General features: G+C 31.3%; 3 protein-coding genes and 1 long non-coding RNA gene across 5 annotated transcripts; 3 read left to right on the forward strand and 1 right to left on the reverse strand.

Annotated features, from left to right (window-relative positions):
• Nucleotides 1–261: 261 nt before the first annotated feature.
• Nucleotides 262–3,936, forward strand: LOC141689427 (protein NRT1/ PTR FAMILY 5.2-like). 2 transcript variants are annotated; one of them, XM_074493710.1, is made up of 6 exons: nt 262–442; nt 534–727; nt 1,409–1,553; nt 1,769–1,986; nt 2,249–2,820; nt 3,024–3,936. In XM_074493710.1, the coding sequence occupies exons 3-6, from the start codon at nt 1,415–1,417 to the stop codon at nt 3,904–3,906; spliced, it is 1,812 nt and encodes a 603-aa protein (XP_074349811.1). In that variant the 5' UTR covers nt 262–442; nt 534–727; nt 1,409–1,414; the 3' UTR covers nt 3,907–3,936. The 2 variants fall into 2 exon arrangements, with proteins under 2 accessions (XP_074349811.1, XP_074349810.1); XM_074493709.1 differs by lacking the exons at nt 262–442; nt 534–727 and having other exon boundaries at nt 1,343–1,553.
• Nucleotides 1,857–5,602, reverse strand: LOC141689428 (uncharacterized). The gene is made up of 4 exons (XR_012562383.1): nt 5,449–5,602; nt 4,184–4,303; nt 3,149–3,323; nt 1,857–1,995 (listed from the first exon to the last, which is right to left on the reverse strand). It is a non-coding gene; the product is annotated as an uncharacterized LOC141689428 (long non-coding RNA).
• A 2,492-nt stretch (nt 5,603–8,094) lies between these two features.
• Nucleotides 8,095–10,279, forward strand: LOC141691111 (protein NRT1/ PTR FAMILY 5.2-like). Its single transcript, XM_074495854.1, has 3 exons — nt 8,095–8,292; nt 8,600–9,171; nt 9,376–10,279. The coding sequence occupies exons 1-3, from the start codon at nt 8,095–8,097 to the stop codon at nt 10,256–10,258; spliced, it is 1,653 nt and encodes a 550-aa protein (XP_074351955.1). The 3' UTR covers nt 10,259–10,279.
• Nucleotides 10,280–11,647: 1,368 nt separating this feature from the next.
• On the forward strand, nt 11,648–14,118 carry LOC141692757 (protein NRT1/ PTR FAMILY 5.2-like). Its single transcript, XM_074497690.1, has 4 exons — nt 11,648–11,798; nt 12,089–12,306; nt 12,411–12,982; nt 13,072–14,118. The coding sequence occupies exons 1-4, from the start codon at nt 11,660–11,662 to the stop codon at nt 13,919–13,921; spliced, it is 1,779 nt and encodes a 592-aa protein (XP_074353791.1). The 5' UTR covers nt 11,648–11,659; the 3' UTR covers nt 13,922–14,118.
• Nucleotides 14,119–26,663: the final 12,545 nt, after the last annotated feature.

Genomic DNA, 26,663 nt, shown 5'->3' on the forward strand with positions numbered 1-26,663 from the left:
CATGTTTATCTGAGTCTCTTTTGTTATTTCTGCACAATAAAACTTCATTCCCAGACAGGCTGCACCACCTTCTGCAGGACCACTTATTTAGCTTCACATGAATCTCTAACCGTTAGCAGTGGTCCTTCTTTTGTTATCTAGTATCAGTTTGTTAGGGAATAGACAAACCTAGTTTGCTAGTGTCTCCTGCTATATATAGCAGTGCATTGCTTTCTTATGCTTTCAGCTTTTGTAATCAAGAACCTTTGGAATATAATCATCTTTTATTCCACCTTCTCAGCTTTGTTGTTAATTCATTGCACCTATTTGTATCATGCTTGTTAAAGTCTACAATCAGTCCCCCTGAATCTGAATCTGAATCTGAATCTGAATCTGAATCTGAATCAAAGCCTAAAAACTGAAGCTCCAAGCATTTGATGATCATCACGAATGTCATGATTTTGTAAGTATTTTGCTCCTAAATTAACTCTTCTCACCATATTCCGATTTAGATATCAAATTATTGTTTCTAACCCTTATCGGTTATCCTACAGGTTGAGAGTGTAGTTTCTACATTACTGAGGATGTCGGTAAAGGCAGAGATCCTGTAATTTTTAAGATCTCCCCTAATTTGTCAATTGTCACTGCATACGGAGCGTTACTGATGCAATGGCAAGGCCCTCCGTTGCAAGGCACGACTTGAACAGGTCGCCGTTGGCATATGAGGGGACAGAAATGATAAATCAGAGTAAATTTACATCGCATCAACTGCAGCTTTACATACTTTGTCTTTGTTTAACTAATCTTCACTTTGGTCGCCATATCTTAATCCACTTTGAGCACATTATGTGTGATATAACAATGTGCTAAAACTGTAATTAGAGATAAGATTAGATTTTTGTTTCAATGATTAATTAAATGAGGTGGTCGGCTATTCACTACGCGATGAATATTGGTTATCATATAACAATCCGTATGCGACATGCTTATACCTGCCAAATTAAACTGCGGACATTTTTATGGGGCTAAGCAGATAGGTTTTCTTTGTCTTTCATTCTGAATATGGCTGCTGCAACATGAGTTAACATGCATGAGTTAAAGAGAGCCTCTCTTTTTTCCTAATAAAAAATTATCAAGAGGTTTGAAGACCATATTTTTTTGAATAAATCTAAATTCTTAGCAAACGATTGTTACAGTAAACAATATATTTTCGTGTTTATGATCAGCTTAAAGAAGTAACTTCTATTTGTGGCTATAAAAGGGGGATCACTCCTCTTATAGAACTCACAATATAAAAATGTGTAAAATGTACATGCTAGTATAGCATATAGTAGTATAAAGTTGAAGCTACACGTACAACTGTGTAAAATTCAGATGCTCTCTCTGTATCCAGTATAGATCATATATCACTTTCTGAAAAATGTTTCAGACGACAATGGCAATGAAAAAACTTGAAGAAAAAAATGGGAAGAAAAGTGGGGAGGACTACACAGAAGATGGAACAGTTGATCTCAAGGGTAATCCTGTGTTAAGAGCGAATACCGGGAGATGGAGAGCTACTTCCTTCATTGTAGGTATATCAACATGATTTGATTGTTTCGTTTGATTCCAATATGATAAACTTCAAAATGACTTGTTTTATAATATCCATAGTACTCTTGTCGAAAATTAGATATGGGTTTGAGAACTAACTTGATCAACTAAGGGATCATATAGCAAATAAACATCTACTACCTTAGAAAATAAGTTTTAACATAATTGTTGTGTCATTTGATAAATGATTTTGTAGGGTATGAAGCATTTGAGAGGATGGCATTTTATGGAATATCAACAAATCTAGTGTTGTATCTAACAAAGAAGTTGCATGAAGGAACCGTGAAATCTTCAAACAATGTCACCAACTGGGTTGGCACTGTTTGGCTTACACCAATTCTAGGTGCCTACATAGCCGATGCTCATCTTGGCCGTTACTGGACTTTCATCATTTCAGCCATCATCTATCTTGGGGTAGACAATCTGTTTCGGATTCGAGATTACTAAATAAATTAAACATAACAAGTAAAATCTCGCTCCAAAAGCAAATAAGTGGTACTTTCTTAAGCTATCAACTGAAACCAAGTAAAATACTGTATATTTGAAACAGTGTTTACTATGAACTAATGTACATCATACTTGCATAACAATATATTTTAACGTAATAAGTGAATTTGACTATATCTTTTTGTGTTTTAATTGCTTTCTATTGGCTTTAACCTTGGTTCTGTAACAGGGCATGTGCTTGTTAACTCTAGTAGTGTCTCTAAAATCTCTCCGGCCACCGTCCTGCGGAGACGATATAAAACACGTGGACTGTGACAAACATGCTTCACCATTTCAAGTGGGAATTTTCTACTGTGCATTGTACATAATTGCAGTCGGAACAGGTGGGACAAAGCCAAACATCTCAACAATGGGTGCAGATCAGTTCGATGAATATGATCCCAAAGAAAGAGTACAAAAGATGTCATTCTTTAATTGGTGGGTCTTTAGTGTCTTCTTTGGCACCCTATTTGCCAGCACTTTCTTGGTTTACATTCAAGATCATGCAGGTTGGGGACTTGGATATGGACTTCCAACAGTTGGACTCTTTTTGTCAATTTTGATGTTTCTTGCAGGCTCACCTTATTATAGGCACAAGCCTGCATCAGGAAGCCCAATTACTAAGATGGCTAGAGTTCTGATGGCCACTATTAGAAAATGGAATGTGGTTGTCCCAAATGATCCAAAAGAACTCCATGAACTGAATTTGGATGAATATTCCAAACCTGGAAAGTATAGAATTGAGCACTCTCCTTCTTTAAGGTCAGAATTGTTATTCATTAACACATGTTTGATTGTCTTGTATTTACTTTAGTTTTTGTAAACAATGGTGGTTTTACCTCATGAGTCTTTTATATATATAATTGAGGTTTAGATTATGTATGTAGAAACTTTTTTTATACCATACTGATACGCGAGTCTTTTGCACTAGATACGACTCTAACTAATATGTCTTTCTTAAGCAGAATACTTGATAAAGCGGCTGTTGTGGATGGGCTGCGTCCTCCATGGATGCTATGCACAGTGACTCAAGTTGAAGAAACAAAACAAATGCTAAAAATGGTGCTAATTTTGTTAGTATCATTCTTACCTAGCACCCTGTTAGCTCAAGCACACACACTCTTCATCAAGCAAGGTGCTACTCTGGTTAGAAGCATAGGTCCTCATTTCAGTATTCCCCCAGCATCTCTTGTAGCATTCATAACAATCTTCATGCTGATCACTGTCGCGCTCTATGATAAATTCTTGGTTCCCGCACTTCAAACCTACACAAAAAATCCAAGAGGGATCACAATGCTGCAAAGAATGGGAATCGGCTTAGTAATGCATGTCACCATAATGATCATGGCTTCCATTTGCGAAAGGAAGCGATTAAATGTCATCAAAGAACATGGCATAACAGAGAAAAATCAAATTGTTCCGCTCAGTATTTTTATATTACTTCCTCAATATGGCCTTTTGGGGGTGGCTGACACATTCTGGGAGGTGGGAAGGCTTGAATTTTTCTATGATCAAGCTCCAAAAAGCATGAAAAGCTTTGGGACAGCCTATTACACAACTAGCATAAGTATGGGGAATTTTCTAAGCAGTTTTATTCTGACAAATGTGGCTAATTTCACTAAGAAGGATGGTCACAAGGGATGGATTTTGGATAACTTGAATGTGTCTCGCTTAGACTATTTCTACGCATTTTATGCTGTTTTGAGCTTTATTAACCTGTTGTTCTTTCTTCTGGCTGCAAAATTGTTTGTTTACAACAAAGAAGAAAATGAATATGCTACAATAGAATTGGAAAATATCGAGGATACTTCCCACAAGAATGCTTTCTTGAAAGGTGTAACAATGTAGCATGTATTAATTTGACCAAGATAAAAATAGTTATCTGCTGGCAGATTTCGTACATGCATATGTCTATAAGATTCACATGTTAGTCGTCTATCTCGGAAAAAATAACTTGTAGGTAATTACTGTTAGATTTTGAAAAGGATCGATTACATAAATTAAAACAAATACCAAATTGGAATGCCATGATTCAGACAATGATGTTAATTAACTCTTATCATACAGGTAGAGAGTGTCGTATTGCAGAGGATGTGGTTAAAAGGCAATGGATATGAAGTCTTACTGATGCAACAGCAAGGCCCTCCAGTGCAAAGGCATGAGTTTAGCAAGGCAGTACCGTTGGCAAGTGAGAGTCATAGAAATGATAAATCGGAGTAAGTTTATGTTGCACAGCTTCTGATACCTGGTAACCATATGAAACAAATGAATCCACAACACAAATATGAATAAAAATGAAAAAATAGCAAGCAGACATTGTAGTTGTTTTCTTCACCATGAATTTGTCGTAAAACTTTAGTTTATCCCCCCCTTGATGGATATTCGTTTTCATGCAACAATGCGTATACGCCATGCTTAGTTGTTAATTATACCTGTTATTAATCAAACTGCGGATATTTCTATGAGACCCCAAATAATTAATATTTTGTTTTTAGATAGTGTCTCCTTATTGACCACTTTGATTATGGGATTCCAACTCGGTTAACCGGACTGGGAATGAGATTTCAAAACAAAAATTTATTAGAACCTCATTCACATTCCCGTTTACCGGATTGAAATCCCATGATCAAGCAAGATCACATATTTCACTTGTAAAAATCAAACAATCTTCCTTGATATCTTGTCGTGCCACGTCTTGTGTTGGGGTTTGGATTCTTTATCTCCCAAAACTTATCTAAAAAAAAATCCTATTACACAAGTCAACGAGCTTATTCGAAAAAAACAAAACTATGATATGTTTAATTTAAGTAAATGTAATGAAATGAATAGAATTGAACAAAACTAATAGAGGTTGAGCAAAGATTTGAAAATTAACTGAAAAAAAAAATGGGTGTCGTAAGATAGACAGGTCTGTTACTAATGATATTACTTGATCATATGGTGATTCTATTGGCTCTATCAATTACACAGCATATCGGCTAATATCAAAAGTTGGGAGTCGTTTTCGGATAGATACCCCTATACATGAATGTGTATATAGAATAAAAGTTGGTAGTCGTTTTCGAATTGATACCTCTTTACACAGATGTGTATAAAATAAGTTGTCTTGTTGCAAACGTTTTCTTTACACAAAATATAAGATGATAGTAACTACTTAATAAAGGTATATTACTAGAAAAAACCAAGCACTGGCGACTGTATTGATGAATAAGTTGGAAATATGTTTTTGTTCTTTACCAAAATGAATATCTGAAATCAGATCATGATAAAAGGCTGAGACGATATATAAATTGTTTAGACCAAGATCAAATTAAAAAAGTTAAATTTATGATGGCAATGACAATGGAAAAAGTAGAAGAAAATGGAAAGAAGAGCGGAGAAGATCTGTACACAGAAGATGGAACAGTTGATCTCAAGGGTAATCCTGTGTTGAGATCAAACACTGGAAGATGGAGAGCTACTTCCTTCATTGTCGGTATGTCAATGCTAGCAAGAATTGGTTACTTTGTATGATCTTATACCATGCCAGAAACTTTTCGATATGAACTGCTTTATCCAAAACTATTTATGTATTTGAAACCTAGCATATATTATAATATAACCACTTTTAAAAAGTTAATGTGTATCTCCAACAACACTCTTTATCTCCACTCATTAAATTAATAACCTTTATTAATAAACGAAACCCCATATTTTTAATTTTGGTTTCACCAATTTTTGGTACCAAACTCCCTTCTACTTTTGTATATTTTTTAATTTTACTAAATTTTTGATTACATCATTTATTCTACATGTGTTATACTTCTACATGATTTTATTAAATTCAGTTTTATTTTTATTATCTTACACTTTTACATGTCCTATAATTCTATTAAGTTTAGTTTGACTTTGTGTTCTTTATTCTCTTATGATTGTTAATTCAATATATTATAAGTGTTTGGTTTCATCAACTTTTGATCTAATCTTTTTGAATTTCATTATAACTCTAAATATTTAATTTTTATTCATTTTTTACTTCTATATAACTTATAATATTATATGTATTATTTAACTCATTTTTTAGTTGCAATTCTTATATTGATTCCAACTCATTAATCTTATTTCCTATATGACTCAATAACATATTTTAATGAAATAATAACATCTTTGAAAATAATTATAATTTTTTTATTATAATCAAAACACAAACATCATACTCAATAGTTTGTGTTTGATTTTCTGAGCAAAAATTAGAGATTTTGACATGACACTTATGTTATTATAATTTTTAATAATTAATTAAATAAATTAACTAGGCCCGTGCGAAACACAACCGAGTTAATTAATTTAAATTATTTTTAAAATTCACCATAGTATAAGTGTCATGTCAAAATTTTTAACTTTTACTTAGAATATCCAATCCAAACTATTGAGTACGATATTTGTGTTATGATTAAAATAAAAATATTATAATTATTATACGATTTCAAAAAATTTATTATTTCATTAAAATATATTATTGAGTCATATCGGAAATAGGATTAGTGAGTTGAAATCAATATAAGAATTACAATTAAAAACGGGTAAAATGATATATATATAATATTTTAAGTCATATAGAAGTAAAAGAAGAATAAAAATATACATTTAAAGGTTATAATAAAATTCGAAAAGGGTGAAATCAAAAATTGATAAAACGAAATACGTATAATATATTGAATTAATAATATGAAATTAAGAACACAAAGGTTAAGGTTAAAACAAAAGAGTAAACAAAAATAAAACCAAACTTAATATGTAGAGAACTATAAGGAAACAAACATAAAACTAAACTTAATATAATCATACGACATGTAGAATTATAAGATAACAAAAATAAAACCAAATTTAATAGAATCATAATACATGTAGAAGTATAACATTAATAAATTAATAAATTGTATAATCAAAAGTTTAGTAGAATTAAAATACATACAAAAGTAGAATTATAAGATATACATGCATGAATAAGTAAAATTAAATGTTTGTGGTACCAAATCGTTGAAACCTACGGAATTAAGAACTAAAAGTTAAAGCCAAAATTGTGAAACAAAAATAAAACCAAACTTAATAGGTAGAACTATAAGGAAATAAAAATAAAATTAAACTAAATAGAATTATGCGACATGTAGAAGTATAAGATAACAAAAATAAAACCAAATATTTAATAGAATCATAATACATAAAACTAAACTTAATAGATCCATGCTACATGTAAAATTACAAGATCACAAAAATAAAACCAAATATTTAATACATGCAGAAGTATTACATGAATAAAGGGGTGAAATCAATAGTTTAGTAGAATTAAAAGACATACAAAAGTAAAATTTTAAAATATATATGAATGGATAAGTGAAACCAAAAGTTGGTGGTACCAAAAAATAGTGAAACCGCCGGCAACTCAGTTGGTTAAAAAGAGAATAACTATCATCTTCGTCAGAGGTTTGAATATCACGGTAAAGAGAATTTATGATTATGTGTTCTGAGTGGCTCGATTGGAAAGAGAAAATAGGTGGTTGAATTATTTTATAATAAAATATAGGTTAAGAGCAAATGGTTGGCTTTTAAAAGAGAGGAGAGAGAGGAGGCTGTTAATGTTTTAAAGAGCCTGTAAGAGTCCTTGGAGTTCCAATTTTGACAATACTCTTTATTTTTATATTTAAGAACTTGTTTGAAGAGAGCTATTGGAGATGCTCTTACAGCCTCTTTAGGAGTGCTCCTAGTTAGCGATAAATATATTGCATGAAAGATATGTATTGATTGGACGTTTGTAAACTTACATTTCATTTCAAATAAGGGATTTTAAATGACAGAATTTGAGTTGTGATTTCAAATTCTCATATTTATATAAATATTTGAATATCTTGGATTTCAAATGAAATCAAATCTGCAAACAACTCATTTGATCAAATCCACAATTTTAAATAAAATCCAGTACTCAAACGGGCCATCGTAATTTGATCCTTCTAACTTGCTTCATATGATAAATTTGCAGGGTATGAGGCATTTGAGAGGATGGCATTTTATGGAATATCAACAAATTTGGTGTTGTATCTAACAAAGAAGTTGCATGAAGGAACCGTGAAATCTTCAAACAATGTCACCAACTGGGTTGGCACTGTTTGGCTTACACCAATTCTAGGTGCCTACATAGCCGATGCTCATCTTGGCCGTTACTGGACTTTCATCATTTCAGCCATCATCTATCTTGGGGTATAAAAACAAATATAGTTCAAATTTGTCATATAGAACTCTTTAAGGTAGATGATAAATTTCAAACTCGAGATTGCTGGATACGAAAGTCTAGTATTGCTAAGATATTAAGTCTTTTTTGTATTCGTAACAATACAAGTTAATTTATTTTTTAAAAGATTGTTCGTGCAATAAGTTTTGTCAAAGATTGAGTGTTGTTCTTAACGATAGCCAGAAAAAAATTGTCAAAGGTATTGTATGTGAGATCGAACACAATTTTGTATTTCAATTGCTTTCCAAAAATGCTTTAACCTTTGTTGTCAAACAGGGCATGTCCTTGTTGACACTAGTAGTTTCCCTGAAATCTCTCCGGCCGCCGCGGTGCGGCCCCGGGACAATAGACGTGGACTGTGAGAAGCATGCTTCACCATTTCAAGTGGGAATTTTCTACTGTGCATTGTACATAATTGCCCTCGGAACAGGTGGGACAAAGCCCAACATCTCAACAATGGGTGCAGACCAGTTTGATGAATATGACCCCAAAGAAAAAGTCCAGAAGATGTCATTCTTTAATTGGTGGGTCTTTAGTGTCTTCTTTGGCACCCTATTTGCCAGCACTTTCTTGGTTTACATTCAAGATCATGCAGGCTGGGGACTTGGATATGGGATTCCAACAATTGGGCTCTTTTTGTCAATTTTGATGTTTCTAGTGGGCTCACCTTATTATAGGCACAAACCTGCATCAGGAAGCCCAATTACTAAGATGGCTAGAGTCCTTATGGCCACTATTAGAAAATGGAATGTAGGTGTCCCAAGTGATCCAAAACAACTTCATGAGTTGAATTTGGATGAATATTCCAAACCTGGAAAGTATAGAATTGAGCACTCTCCTTCATTAAGGTCAGATTTCTTATTCATGAGTCACAAATTTGATTGTTTTCTACTTCTTTTGTGTTTATAAGTAATGTTTCTTTTAAATCTCGACTTTCTGGATATAAAATTTAATGATTCGATCAAGAATTTAGGAACTTTTTTTGCACTTTACTGATACGGGAGTCTTGTGCACTGGGTACGACTTTTAACTGATATATCTTTTTTAAGCAGAATGCTAGATAAAGCGGCAGTTGTGGATGGGCTGAGCCATCCCTGGATGCTATGCACAGTGACTCAAGTCGAAGAAACAAAACAAATGGTAAAAATGGTGCCAATTTTATTAGTATCATTCTTACCTAGCACCCTGTTGGCTCAAGGACAAACACTCTTCATCAAGCAAGGCGCCACTCTTGTTAGAAGCATAGGTCCTCATTTCAGTATTCCCCCAGCATCTCTTGTAGCATTCATAACAATCTTCATGTTGATCACTGTTGCGCTCTATGATAAATTCTTGGTACCTGCACTTCGACGCTACACAAAAAATCCAAGAGGGATCACAATGCTGCAAAGAATGGGAATTGGCCTAGTGATGCATGTCACAGTTATGATCATCGCTTCCATTTCTGAACGAAAACGTTTAAGTGTAATTAAAGAACATGGTATCACGGAGAAAAATCAGATTGTTCCTCTAAGCATTTTTATCCTACTCCCTCAATATGGCCTAATGGGGGTGGCTGAAACATTTTGGGAAGTGGGGAGGCTTGAATTCTTCTATGATCAAGCTCCAAAAAGCATGAAAAGCTTTGGGACAGCCTATTACACAACTAGCTTGAGTATGGGATATTTCTTAAGCAGTTTTATCCTGACAACTGTGGCTAATTTCACTAAGAAGGATGGTCACAAGGGTTGGATTTTGGATAACTTGAATGTGTCTCGCTTAGACTATTTCTACGCATTTTATGCTGTTTTGAGCTTTATTAACCTACTGTTCTTTCTTCTGGCTGCAAAATACTTTGTTTACAACAAAGAAGAAGATGAATATGCTACAATAGAGTTGGAAGATGTCAAGGGTACTTCTGAGAAGAATGCTTTCTTGAAAGATGTAAAAATGTAGTATGCATTGTTTTGACAGAGATTAAAGTAATCCAGATGTATGTTGTGATTTATCTCAACTAACATAAACTTTTACATTACTTCTGGTCCATTTGAAGACAGATCTATTACAAAAGTTTACATAAACACACACTCATAACTCCACTCATACTTCAATTCATTAATCTATTTGTTACAAAGATTGGGTATTCATTCAGTAGGCTAAAACCAAACTAAAAAATCGTAATCAATCAATCAATATACTAATACTAGATCATGTGTCCATTACAAATTAAATAGCAACATTATTTAACAGACAAAATTTCAATTGGCAACATCTCTAAATCGCACAAGGTTTCGTATAAATGTCAATTGTCATGAGTTGAATATCAAACTGTAACATATCACACTGAGTACTTTATCAAATTTGATTGTTATGGAAAGGTATCCATATATTAATTATTATTGTATATTACAGTCACATAAACATATACTACTATTCTTCTTGATTTAGTCATGAGTTTTAAAGCTTCCATACTTAAACTTTTTCTCCCAAACTGAACTGTCACAGCTCATTGCAAGTCGGCAAATTCAGTAAATAGCATGCCTAAATGTAACATCATGTTTTATAATAACATATATTCTTGAATCTGAGGATCTTTTTACATGTCTTATCTGCCGCTTGTCCTCTTAATTTTCTAACTTAAATAGTTGTTGTGGTTTGACAGATTAATAAAGTATCAAAGTTGTCAATACTGGTGAGATACCTGGAGATAAATTTCTTACATGCTATTAACAGAACACGCGTTTTATTTTCTAACTTAACAAACATCTAAAGAGAATAAAATCAATCCAAACAGTGTTTGCCTGAGTTCTGGCCTTCCGGGAAGTAAAAATGTTGATTCCTTGTGAACCCCTATTACAAATTTTTTAAAATTTATGGAAGATGATATAAGGTTTCGGATAGAGAGAGATTTATTTAATCCCGAGCAAATTTTGAAATTAATGATTCCATGGATCCTGTAAAATCCTGGTTCCGCCGGTGTACATACATTTTACCCCGGCCCCTTGCTTGATTAAAGAAGTTGTTTTTAAAGGCACCGTTTAGTATTTCTTTTTTTCTTTCTAAAAAGAGTAAAGATGTCCTTGAAAAGGATTCAGGAGAATAATACTATCTAATTAGAAGTCACATTCATGCCAAATGGCCCATATCAATTATTCATTACATGTAGCCATGTAGGCGTTTTGCCAATCATACGTACTGAGGTAAGCAACAGATATGTAAGGGTAAGAAAGTAGGCTTGCACATACGTTAAAGCAAGTAGTTACAGATAGGGGTACAGCTAGATACTTAAATACTCGCTATATATAAGAAGTCATTTTAACTGGATTCTTGCACTCATTCTCTAGCTTCATATCAGAAATGGCAAGAGTAGTAGAAGAGAGCATTGGTATGGATACAGGTGACAAAGATTACACACAAGATGGAACTGTGGATCTTAAAGGTAGGCCTGTCCTAAGATCGAAAACAGGGAGGTGGAGAGCTACTTCCTTCATTGTTGGTAAGTCACTTGCTTCGTATTTTGTCACCTCCCATAATAAGGATCGCAGTTTTAAGAATGTTCTGATATGTAATAACAACTAGCAAGTGCTTATGCGTTGTCACATGATTTTTGCTACATTAGCTCCAAAACTACAGAACTGTTATTCGCTAGTTCACGATTTCATACCCTAAAAACAACCTATTTAAAAATATAAATAAAGGTAGAACTGTGAAACCTTCCTACAAAATGCTGATGTTAGACTTTTTTAATCTAAAGAAAGTGGAGGATGAATATCGATTTTAATGTAGGCTATGAAATATTTGAGAGGATGGCATACTATGGAATAGCAACAAACCTAGTGCTGTATCTAACAAGGGAGCTCCATGAAGGAACTGTGGCTTCTTCCAACAATGTCACCAATTGGGTTGGTACTGTCTGGATGACTCCCCTTATAGGTGCCTACATTGCAGACGCTCACCTTGGTCGATACTGGACTTTCATCATTTCATCAGCCATCTATCTTTTGGTATGTGGATGGATGTACCTATACTCTCTTCTAAAACTAATTATGAATATGATGACTCTGTGTATCGGTATTACATTAACCACCACACCTATCTTGTAATACAGGGAATGTGCTTGCTGACTCTAGTGGTTTCATTACCATCTCTACGACCACCAACATGTGGCAATGGTGTGAAACAGGTAGACTGCCTTAAACGAGCCTCACCGTTTCAAGTGGGAATATTCTACTGTGCATTATACATAATCGCTATAGGAACAGGAGGGACAAAGCCTAACATCTCAACTATGGGCGCGGAGCAGTTTGATGAATTTGAGCCCAAAGAAAGAAAGCACAAGCTCTCATTCTTTAACTGGTGGATGTTTAGCATTTTCTTTGGCACTTTGTTTTCCAACACTTTCTTAGTGTACATACAGGATGAGGTTGGCTGGGCACTTGGCTATGGGCTTCCAACAATAGGACTCTTGTTATCAGTAGTTATGTTCATAGTAGGGACACGTTATTATAGACACAGAACCCCTACCGGAAGCCCTTTCACGAAGATGGCTAAAGTCCTTGTGGCCTCAGCAAGGAAGTGGAATGTGATTGTCCCAAATGACCCTAAGGAACTTCATGAGTTAAGTTTGGATTTATATTCCAAACCCGGAAAATGTAGAATTGACCACACTACATCATTAAGGTATTTTTCTTGCTCTTAGCTTTTATGTGAAGTTCAAATACAAATTGTGGAGAAAAATTTGTTAATATATTTTGTGTATCGGGAGACAGGGTTCTAGATAAAGCAGCAGTGGTAACTGGTCAGAGCACCCCTTGGATGCTGTGTCCAGTGACGCATGTTGAAGAAACAAAGCAAATGATAAAAATGGTTCCAATATTATTGGCAACAATCATACCTAGTACCATGTTAGCTCAAGCTGGCACATTTTTTATTAAGCAAGGTGCCACACTTGTTAGGAGCATGGGTCCTCATTTCAGTATCCCCCCAGCATGTCTCACAGCATTTATCACAATCTTTATGTTGATCAGTATCGTAGTCTATGACCGTGTTTTTGTACCAGTGGTTAGGCGTTACACAAAAAATCCAAGGGGTATCACAATGCTGCAAAGAATGGGAATAGGCCTAGTGTTGCATATCATTGTAATGATAATTGCTGCCATATGTGAAAGAAAGCGATTACAAGTGGTGAAAGAAAATGGCATTACAGAGAAAAATCAAATTGTTCCATTAAGCATTTTTATTTTACTTCCTCAATTTGCACTAATGGGGGTGGCTGATAACTTCTTGGAAGTGGCAAAACTTGAACTTTTCTATGACCAGGCACCGGAAAGCATGAAGAGTCTAGGAACAGCCTATTTCTCTACAAGCATAGGAGTTGGATTTTTCCTTAGCAGTGGCATTCTTTCAACCGTGGCTAGTGTCACAAAGAGGAATGGCCGCGAGGGCTGGATTTTGAACAACCTAAACAAGTCTCGTCTAGACAATTACTATATCTTTTTTGCGGTACTCAGCTTTATAAACTTTCTATTCTTCCTTGTGGTTGCCAAGTATTTTGTGTACAACAAAGAGACAAACGAATATTCTAAGAAGGAACTGGAAGATGTTGTGGATGGTTCTTAGAATTCCGACATGTCAGCCAAGACAGAGTTGGAAAAGGCTTTACGGGGAAGCAGGCTATAAGTAATCCGTCAGCTATGGAAGTAGAACACAAGCTTTTGTAAACTGTAAAGTGTTATCACATTTTCCATATAAGATGTCGTTCATTTGGACAAACTAGTAAAAAACAACAAATGAATGAATTCAAATTTAATCTCAAATGCTTGCATGTGTTCAGAGACTGGCAGACAAGAGCCATCTTAGTTCAACCTGAATGTAAATTCATACTCAACAAATGAAGAAAATACTATGGATCGATTGTTTAAGACACGTTGAAAACAAATTCTTGGTAGTTGGAACCTGGTACAATCTATGCAGTTACAAACTCTCCAAAAAGCTCAAGATGTTATCGCTCGAAAATCATTTGATTTGAATAGTGAAGACTGTGGAGAACCAAAATCATTCCGGTGGATTACTTGAATAAAATTTAACATAAGAAGATCCAAGTTCACCTAAAAATATTACTCGTACCTTGTAAATTAAAGTATCTGAAGCATAGACAACATGTTGGTCGATCAAGCTCTTGTTTTCCTTGGTTCCTCTTCCTCATAACTACCAGTCTAACACTTTCTGCTGTACTAAAGTTCGTTGTCATCTGCACTTACTAAAATATATTAATCTTATGTTTCTTTGCGAATTGCAATTTCTATATTCATTTTGGGCTGTAAAATTTAGGGTTGTCATTTGATATCTTCATTTTGATTGGTTCATCTTTATTCATAATATAAAATTTCACCTATCAAAATAAGATAAATTTACGAAGGCAGCTAAAATAGTGAAAAATAATTTATTATCTATTATCTATTATATTAATGAGCACTAGTGAAGGCTCCTGAAAATTTGTATTAAGATTGACACTTTTGTAATTATTTTGACCCATATTTTCAAAATTTGACCAGTGGGTCGACCCATATTCCTAAATCAATTACTTCTTATACAAAAATGCAAATATCCATAAACTATCCATATCTTAAATGGTATTTATAATTATTAAAAAATCACTTTTGAATTTTAAAAAGATAAAACATATTATTAAAATTGATTTGTTTTTATACCAAATCAATTACAGATCCACAAATCATGATTTCACTAATTCAAATTCAAAATTCATTACTACTTTCCTTGATAATCATTATCTTCTTCTTTTTTATTTTTTACAGGCAATATACATGAATATGAATAATTGTATACATCATCATCTGCTATTGATTTTGTATTACACGATTTTTGTTATCTATTATGCAATCGGAGGTCCGATCATGTTCTAACAAAACCTAATTTTTTTTGTTTTGCAGAACCCGAAATTCACAAGACAAATTGCATAATCTTAAAGCTATGAATGGGAGCAAAAGTTCTACTACCTTTGAAGACAATGAGCCTGGTATGAATATGCATAATCATACTACCTCATTTCTAAAACGTTGGTATTGTATGAATTTGAATGTATTCATGTGTATATATGTGTGGATGTGTATATATATGTGGATTTGTTTATAATCTTATGCAGTTTGATTCGTTTATTATTTGTAACTGATAAATATATCATAATTATTTTCATCATATGTATTTGATTATGTTTTTTCATGTTTTTCAATTATACAGGTACGACTATGGCGGATAACAATTGTTTGAATCAATTATATCAATTTTATTCATGAGGTTTACATGTTTGATGAAATTTCCAACTGAAATTTGGTTTTTATACTATGGCCTCAAGTTTGGAATAAAACATACTGGTATAGCGGATGCATTAGTTTACATGGCTGCTTCGTATCCATGACATGTAGATATGGTAGCAACATACTTCTCTTCATTGGTGGTCCATTATATTACAAAGATGTTTATCTTCTCCCTTTTTTCTTTGAAAGTCTGTGAATATATGTTGTCGAGAAATATATATTCATACTTATATATATGTTATTTATTTATTTGTATATATATTTGAAATATTCATTTATATATAATAATTATTGTTTTAATCTTTGTTTTAATGATATAGGTATTATAATGCTGGAACAATTGTTTGTGAGTAAGAATCATAGGTTTTATATACGGGTTTTAACCAAATCAGGTATATGTTTTTAAGCATTGAATAATGACATCAAAAGTATAGTGTCCCTTATTTCTTTTGATATTTTCTTATGTGATTTGGTTTTTTAGTGATTTATTGATGCATATAATTTTTGTATAGGTGTACATGATTTTTTGAAGAAATTTTTGATAGAAATACGAATATTTTTATAGGTGTAGTTGACAAAATTTTTGATAAAGTACGAATATACACGTGAATTGGCTTACTGCAACAAAGTGTGTTTAGTCTATAAAATTGCTCACTGCATCAAGTGTATAAGTAATATTTTCTCGTGGCTAATTTGATTTTTTTCTACATGTTACAATTGATCTAGAATCTACATATATCCGTAAATCAACGAATGATTTGATGATAATAATCTCAAGCTTATTGCTGATTCCAAAAACATTACGATTTTTTTCTGTAATCTCCCATCTCTCTCTCTCTTTTCATATCTTCTTATAATTTTTTATTTCTCTCTGCAAATCATGTGGTTTATGATAATTTTTTGACGATGCTATGTAATTTCTTGTAGAAATTTAATAAAAATTGTATTAGAGTATTGGGTATAGAGTGTAAGGATATACACATACATAAAATACAAATGCCAACTCCTATCATCTAAAATAAAAGAATTCACATCATAATATTTGTTTTGGTAAAAATGTATATAAATATTTATACTTCTTTTTTCCCACCTATTAACATCATACTTTACCTTTTTTCTTTTATGAAGTATGAAAGATAGATGTACTAATAATTTGGCCATATTAGATCTTTCATGATTCTGAGCAGGAAACAAATTAATTTATAGTTCTGAATAATTGCTGGTGCATCCTTAGTGACTTGGTGTTTTTAGCCAAAGTTGGATATAGCTCTCTATTGCATGTGTGGAATCTTTAGCACAAAAAAAGAAGAAGCTTAATTATTTTATGAACATCTTTTTATCAAAAAAATATTTGAGGATGTTTCTTTATTGTCTCTTAAAAACCCTTCCTGATAAGCTCTTCTTCTTCTAATCAGATAAGCTCACCACGTCTTATTCTTTTTTGGACAGGGAATTAATTTTTCTTTAACACGGTCTCAAAGAGCTCAGATCTGTGATATGTTCATTCTATTATATCTAGCATGTTGAGAAATTTAACTGTATCCTATTACTAAAGGCATATTTTATTTCCTGCAGTGGTATATGAATATTACAAACAAATGAATGTAGATGGATATAAAGTTCATAGAATGGATTAGATTGGTGATGTAAAGCACTTTAAGCAGATGATATTAGATGCATGTCAAATATATATTGAGATACATGCAAAATATAAACAATATATATGTGTGTATTATATTATATATTTTAAAATAAGTATCTTTACATAAATACCGTTTCCCTTTCCCCTTTTATTCTTCTAATAATAAGACACGACGAAGAGAACTGTATTGAAGGTAGGTTAATTTATGTATTTCTTTCTTTTTTGTTCTTTTGTCCTGATAGTAGGTGGGGTTTTGCACTTCTGGATAGGAAAGTTTAGACAGCCACATACACTACAAAGCTCTAAGAACAGTAACAAGTGATAAATTCAATTTGTTACAAGGATTATGAGACATTAATACAAGACCCCCAAATTGTAATTGTAAAATACTTTATATTTAGATACTCTAAGCCTCTGAGTATATGATAGTCTACTTTTTTGTGTTGTTTCCGGGTAATCCAATGCAATATACTTTTAGTAGACAATAATGATTAGAATGGGTACATTCTTATACTCTTTAAAATCTAAATAACACATCATAAAAGGTAAAATATGAGAGGTTGTTTCTATGATATCATGAGCACCTTTTCTAAATTAATAAATTAATTGAGGACAAGAAAGTGAGGGAAGTCAAAAATCGGAACCATCATATGTAAAAGGTTAGTGTAGAATTATTATGTAGCCTACTAATTTTCTTTGTTCCCCAACAAAATAATTTGATGCAAATACGTAATATTTTTACACTTACAATTAGTAAGTTAAACAAAAGATTTTTTCTTCTTTATATGGATGAACCTGAACCTGTAATTTATTAAACACTGTTAGTTATCTTATACTATCAGTCTATTGAGATGCAAGATAAATTGTTGATGAGATTCATATGCCTTAGAGCAAGTTATTCAAGTATTCTTTACATATTTGTTCCTTTTATTGGCTATCTGTCATTTATTGTTTTATTGTTCTACGATAAACTTTTTAGTGATCTGAAAAGTGAGTTTTGGTTCTCTTGCCAACACATGTTTTTCTTATCTTCAGGACCACCTTTGGGTTCAAAAAGTTGCATTACTTCAAGTAAATCATCAATAAGTTTTTCTCAATCTCATTGCAAAAATATTAAACAGGTAGCACTAAGTAAGATAGTCCGTGATATTTTTTCTTGAAGGAACAAAGTGGCCATATATCTAAACTAATTTAGGTTATGGACATAAAAAATTAAGGTATCTCTTTTATAAACTCATTAGAAGGGCAACAGAGTTATTGGATTTTGATAAAGGCTTACGGCCTCATGATCCTCAATTCTTGCAGGTGAAGATGCAAGAAAATTAGATTATGCAAATGGAAGAATTCCCTGATAGTTCAGCTGGTATGAGAGGAGTTGCTAAGATCTTTTCTCCGGATGCTGGGATTAATGAAGGAGATGGAGTTCTGAAGATTCACGTGATTCTAGAAGATGAGCTTGGGGAAGATGTGAGGCAATTCCATTTTGAAATCTTTCTATACATTCTCTTCTGTGAAGTTTAATATCTAAAAAGCAGTTGGATTTAGGTCATGATATATTTCTCATATTTTTTATAGGTATTTATCTCTCTGTACTCAGGTTTAGTAAATCTCTAAAAATTTAATAACCTAAACCAAAAATTTCAAACTAATTATTTAAGTAATTGTATATACCTATTCAAACATATCAAATTTCTTTGTTTGAATTATGACACGTGTTTTATAAGTTTAAATAATTTCGTGAATGTGATGATTGATTTTTCATAATATTTAAAAAGTAAATACTACTATGTATTTTTGATAAGAAATATGCATATATTATGGAATATGGTTATCAAGATAATGGTGACCCGAGCCTTGCATAATTACATAATTTTAATAAATAGATTTATTTTTAAGAAAATAGTAACTAATTAGGTTTTGCATATTAATGATTAAACTTCCAAATATAATGTATTATAAAACAACTACATTAAATTTAAAAAGTTATAAGTATAATAATAATAATAATAATAACAATAATAATAATAATAATAATAATAATGATAATAATAATAATAATAATAATAATAATAATAATTAAAACAACAATAACAATGTTTTACAATTATATTTACGAACCAAATAGTAAAATAAATTATTTTTTTATATATTCTTTTTGATAATAAGCTTACCATAAACATTATAATAAGTTTTAATGATATTTAATTAGTAAGATGTATTAACTTTCACGGATATTATTATTATAAATTGTGAAATTATCCAAATATTTACAATTGTTCTCTTATTTAATAAAATGTGGAAAGCACTTCATTTTTATTTGTTATTATGTTTTTCAATATAAACGAGTCGAAGAGGTGTCGCCGTGAGGCGACGCCAAGAAACCATTTCCCAATATAACACAATATAATGCAGATAATTGAGAACAATTAAGATTAAATTATTTACTATATTTAATTTATATTTAAATTTTTAATTAAAATATTTCAACATTAACAAATTATCATATATGATTTTCAAAATTTCCCTATTTTGTGTATAAGTAAGTAAGTCGATCAATTGTCGTGAGACGAAACCGATAAACTTTTTATGATATATAATAATTTATTGATTTCTCATAATTAAACAAAAAGTAACTCATACTAAAATGGCCACCATGTAGCTAATAATTAAATAAAAAGTAACTTATTGATTGTCACTATGTAGCTAACGTTCCCAATTTAGTACAAAATTTTACAAGGCTGCTTTAGGCTATTGGATAGGCCATAAAAAAATTTTAAAAAATGTGACAATCTTTTTGTTCTATTTTTTATTCATCTACAGGGCATGTGTGAAAGTTTAACAAGGTCAAACCAAAAAACTGGCCACCTCTTATAAACTGCAATATACTGCAAAAATATTTCACATATGTACGCTTTACCTTAGTCTTTTTTTCTCCCGTATATGTACATACAATTTATGCATAATCTTAAATCTTAAATATTTTTAATGAATTTGTCATTGTTGTAAAATGCTATGTTGAATTAACGCTCTTAAGTACCCCCTCTGTCTTTACGTGCATGTCCTTTTTGACTTTTTTGTATTTAATTTAAAAGAGCATACCAATGATATATGGATTTATCATTTTTTAATTTTTGTGGATATAAATTTGTCATTTATAATTTTATTCCGAAAAGAAGTTCAAAAATATTATATGAAAGTATTTTTTTAAGGATCGTGAACATGTAAAATAGGACTAAAATGATGTTAATTTAGTAAAGAAAAGGGGTAGCAGGGGTTATAATATGAAACTACTAGACTCGATCTAAGCAAAATGAGACAAAATGTTAAGAATAGTACGGCTTCAGAGATTTTCGTTATTTTTAACTTGAATCTCCATCATTCTACTATGCATGTTTACCAAAATTATCAAGATCACTAGCTCAAATTGTAAATCCTCTAACATTATTGGTTAAGGTCGATCCTCGAGGACAATGTGTATGGGGTGCCCTCTTATAGTTTACAAAGATAGTGCTCACGGCTACTCGGATTTTTTTAGTTTTTACATTTTCTTTAATGTTTTTAACACTTGAAATTAATTGGTTAAAAATTTCTTAGCTATTTTTCTACTTTGGCATTTAGAACAATGTTCAGAGGTTCGGTTAAGTATTGTATTTGTTATTGATTTTTTACTTAAATTCTGAAACTCCAATTATTGAATAGTTTATTAAACAGTGTTATTATCAAAGGAGTTTCTTATCAAACATAAATGGTCTTAACAAGTTCTTGCAAGTTTTACAATGTAGTGTTGCATGATATACACTAGCTTAATAGTTGAGTGCTATTGAGAGTCAACATGAATGAACTTGGGTAGTTATAAATTGGTCAGATCATATTTTATTGAGAGCGTCTTTAAATGCTCTAAAAGAATTTTAGATATGCTATTTCATATTTGGTCGTACAAGGCGTCGTCGAGTAATATATATCACATAATTAAGTTGAAAAAACTTACAAATTTGTGAAAATTATATTTTTCACAAACTTACAAATTTGTGAAAATTATATTTTTCCTTTACCAACACACACATGTTCTTTTGCATCATTGGACATCTTAGACACTATCAGACATTTACAAAATGACCACTGACCATCACACTCTACATAGTAAAGAGATTATATGAAATTGTTATGGCTCATTCAGATGCAACATTTTTGCGAGTACCTATACCTATTATGCAAAATAAATGATGTAGAGATGCAACATATTTGCGAGTACATATACCTACTATGCAAAATAAATGAGGTACTGTATATGTTATACTACACCACTGAATAAAGTTTTTCGATCGTTACCGAGGCATCTTCTTATGATCCATAAGAACACATGTAACCATTAAAAATTTAAAGTACATATTTTGTTTAACGCTCAAAAGTTTTTGGAGAACAAAATCCTTTCATTAATATTCAAGTGTTTACCATGTAATTGTTTGCATATAACGATCATATTTTTTTGGTCCATCTATTTGTTTTTAATTGTTCATTAATATAATTAAAAGGGTAATCATTTCAGAATACGGTGTTGTGATTCCTTTCATTTATAAGAAGGAATACGGCGCGTCTATATGTTATTTCTTTTGATAAAATAATTAGAATAATGATTATTTATTTTTTATTTCCAAAGTGTCAGATAATAAGTGTGCGTAGCGCGGGTCAAAGTCCCTAGTTTTAATAAAAATTAATAATAAATCTCAAAAACATTGATCCATAAATTGGATTATTATTTGATAAATATTTTTTTGATATTCATAAGTTTTGATATTTCCTATTTATATGTCCATTTTGTTTTTGTACGAGTCAAATTGACCAATTTTTGACTTAACATTATAATTTATTGAATAATTATTTTTAAATCTGAAAGCTACATTTTAAAAAAGAATAAATGGGCTCTCTAATGATATATTTTTTATTATTTTTTAATTATATAATAGGGTATAAATTTCAGTCAAAATTTAGTCAAGTTGAAGTGGACATTTATCTAGGCAAGAGTACACAACAAATATGTGTTCAAGTCAAGTTAATGGTGAAATGTAGGGGTGTACAGTTAATCTGCTCAATCCCACAAATCGCTCGCAATCGCATCGCTCTTTGCGGATAATCACAATATGTAAATCAAATGCGAATTGAAATTATAGGAACCGCATATTCGTGGATTGACTGCTGATTTGATTTTTAAATAATCGCAAAAGTCGAACCACAACCGTAAACCGCTATATATAAAATATAAAATATAATATATATCATCAAACGCAGAAATAGCCGCATATAAGAATTAAAAGATAAAAATTTTGGGGTTTTAGGATATAATATATATCATCAAACGCAGAAACAGACCTATGTAATTTGCGCTAACCAGTTGTACTCTTGTAATACATTTTATTTTTACAAATTTCTAAGAATTGATAAGTATTTTGTAATGAACTATTTTTATTTGTCATATATTTTACAAGTCGATGATTGAACTGCAAGTTGATCCACACCAACTACAACCGTGCGGTTGAAAAGGTCGCGATTAACCGCAATCGCAAATGCGACTGAGGTTGGAAATTTAAGAAAACCGCTATATGTGATTTGGTGCGATTTTAACTTTCCAACCGCACCAAACCTAATAGTGAATACCCATAGTGAAATGAACCTCTGTTCAAGTGGATCAAAGAATTAACTCTTTTCTTTAAGTACGGTGACCTATTTTTATTACACATAATTTTTGGAATAAAAGTTCTTTTTAGAAAAAATGTTTTAAAATTCTAGCAAATAATTTTATATTGTTTTTCAGCACAAACCGATTATCATTCTATTTTTTATATTTTACTTCAAAATAGAGAAATGTCCAATTTACATCAAAGAAATAATTAAAAAAATTAAAAATAAAAAAATTGATTTTTTATATGGAGGAATTATCAAATATTATAACATTTTTAAGTTTTTTTACAATTTAACACGAAAATATTCATAAAAAATACGGTGTAACAGAAATCAATCAGATACGTAATTTGTTGCATTGAGTTTTTTTTTATTACATTTTTTATTACATGGAATTGCAGAAATTCAATGAGGTTGAATCTGGTTGAATTAAATCGCAAAAATTCGTATTTTTTTAAAAAAAATAAAAAATTATAAATAAAAAATAATTTTACAAAAATATTTTAAAAAAATTGGAGTATTTTTACAAAAATATTTTTAGATATTGTTCAAAAAAACTCTTTAATATTTGAATTTCGGAATATGATATAAAAAGAAGTTTGTCTAATGTATGCGTTTGGGCACATGCTCTAAAAAAATGATTGATGAATCGTAAAAAATTTATAGATGGAGATTGTTGTACATGCAGGTGTCTATCTACCATCATTGTTAACAAGTTCTTTGTGGAAACCTCATGGACCATCATTCGTACACACACGAAAAACCCAAAAAAAGAAGGGTGATATTAAATGCAATAAAAATTTGGTCTAGTAATCGGCAATTATTACTATGTCCCTTATTTCTAACCCTGCAAGTAGGGCTGTAAATGAACCGAGCTGATCGTTAGGCTCGACTCGACTCGTTTAACTCGACTCGACTCGACTCGACTCGACTCGACTCGTTAAGTAATCGAGCTCTAGTTCGAATAAGAAAATATGTTCGTTTGACTTATCGAGTCGATCCGAGTTTTACAAGTGGTCGACTCGAACTCGACTCGAGATTGACTCGAGATCGACTCGACTTGTTAAACTCGACTCGATAAGTAATATGCATAAAAAAAATCTAAATATATACATGAGCATGTTCTATCTCTACCCGTATCTTCCTAATTGGACTGGGCTTAAATTTAATTTTATTTGGGTTGGGTCTTATTTGGACTCTAGTTGGGAAAAAAGACCAAAAAAAAATTAAAAAATTAATGACCAACTCGAACTCGACTCGAGTTCGACTCGACTCGAAAAGTTCGTGAACAACTCGAACTCGACTTGGTTGTTAACGAACTCGAGTTCGAACATAAAAATTTGATCATTAAACTTTTCGAACTCGACTCGACTCGTTAAGAAAAAACTCGAATTCGAACTCGTTAAGGAAAAATTCGACTCGACTCGGTTCGTTTATAGCCCTACCTGCAAACATTAAATATCAATCAAGTATTAAATACCAGTCTTGTAACCTTGCAAGCATTAAATAGCCTGGTAATCGGAACAAATCTTGTAATCTCGTCTCAACCAAAACTAATCAAATTACATCGATTTGTTAACCAAAATTTTCTTATTAACTAATATTTTTGATAAAATAATTGTTAACATGTAATTTAATGTAATACAATTACTTGAAAAAATATGAAAATACTATTCTTGAATTAAAAAATATTTATACTTAATTTAAATAATAATAATTATTGTAAAATAAAAAATGAACATATAAAAGTAAGGTCACAAAACTCAGTAAACTATGTTTGTAATCGGAATAAAATTATAGAAAAAATTATTTATAGGAAGTAAAAATAAATACTTACAAAAAAGAGAAAATATGTAAAAAAATTGAACTACCTTTAGTAGATAAAATTCTTTAATTCCAACTGAACATTTTTATTCTTTATATGACGCTTTGATTTTTGCATGTATTTAATATATTTTGATTGAATAATTAAAAATTTTATTTGTAATTTGTTTTTTGTAAATCAAAATTTAGTGATAAAGATAGAAATGTGACAACTAAGAAGAGACGGAGAGAGTAATTCTTTTATGTGTTTCGATTTATGAGCTTTTCTCGTAATTTTTTGAAGTATACCTCATTCGTCCTTTTTTATCCCTTTTAATTATCATATTTCTTTTTAATGGTAAAATTAACTATTTTTTACCAATGATTAACCACTACCTTTATATTATTTACAAAAACCAAATTTTTTTATTAAAGTATATTAAATATATTTTCAAATGATATATAATTTTAATTTGGTTCAATTACAAAATATTTATTTCATAGTAAAAATTTAATTGTGTTTATTTTTTATTAATAAATGAGAACTCAAAACAAAGATAATTTCTAATTCACCACACCTTAACGCCTAAATAATATATAGTTTACATTATTGTTAAACTCAACTCGAATATATTCAGATTAAATTTTACGTAAACAAATTCTTATATAGATCATTTGAGTAAAAGTATAATTTTGAAATTGGATAAAAGATGGTCTAATTATCAATAAATTATGTACATATGTCATATTATTTTATAACAAAAATTGTATTGTTCACTTAATGATCAATTATAAAAATTGTAATTGCAAAATTATTTTTGAATCAATTGAAATTTTGTTAGGATTTTTTAATCTATTTCAAATGATTAATCATGAAACGTAAAAAGTATTGACGAAATTTGAAGTCTTTGTGAATGGAAAAAAAATAAGGACTTTTAAAAATTAATACATAAACGATCGCCATTTAAAAAGTACATACAAAGTAATTTAAAATAATACTGGTTAATTTATTAAGTATATTCGTTTATGAGGAAAATAATTTCTTCAATTATTTTATTTGAAAAAGTGAAGAAGAGAGTTTGATTATTGAATTGATTATTTATTGTATTTAAAGAATCACTTAATATATGTGTTAAATGCATTCATTTGCACGCATATAAGTGAAAACATTCATTTGCATAACATAAGTGAAGTTCAAATTTGTAATGGAATATAAATCAACTGCATTTAGCTAGAGATGCACAAAAAGCCCACCGGGCCAGGCTTTATCCGGGTTTTAAAAAACCCGTTTTTTTTTAAAACGGAACGAGCCGGGCTTTTTTAAAAATCGGACCGGGCTGGGCCGGGCTTCCTAAGAAATATAAGACCCGTTTTAGGCCCGCGGGCCGGGCCGGATCGGGCCGAACCGGGCTTTATCCGGGCTTTTTATTTATATATTAAAAAAATATATTCTAACTCAAATTATCAGTAGTTTAAATACCAGAGAAAATAATATCTTGATATATTAGATAGAGTAGTTTAGACACCGAAATAAATAATTATTTTTAATATAATATATAAATAATCATATATACTTTAATTGTTTCTAATATTATGATATATTATTTTAAAAATCATAAAAGGTATTGTATATTTTCAAATTCTATATAAAAAATCGTTTTTTTAATCGGGCTTTTCAAAAAGCCCGAGTTTTTATCCGGGCCGCACCGGACTTTTATCCGGGCTTTTTTCGATCCGGACTTTTATCCGGGCTTTTTTAAATCCGGGTTTTTTGGACTTCGGGCCGGGCCGGATTTTCGAAAAAAAAGGAGGCCCACTTAAGGCCCGCGGGCCGGGCCAAACCGGACCGGGTATTTTTACGGATCGAGATTTTCGGGCTTTTTTCCGGATCGGATTTCGGGATTCG

Source organism: Apium graveolens, chromosome 10 (genome assembly GCF_009905375.1).
Source record: "Apium graveolens cultivar Ventura chromosome 10, ASM990537v1, whole genome shotgun sequence".
In the NCBI taxonomy this organism is placed as follows: Eukaryota; Viridiplantae; Streptophyta; class Magnoliopsida; order Apiales; family Apiaceae; genus Apium; species Apium graveolens.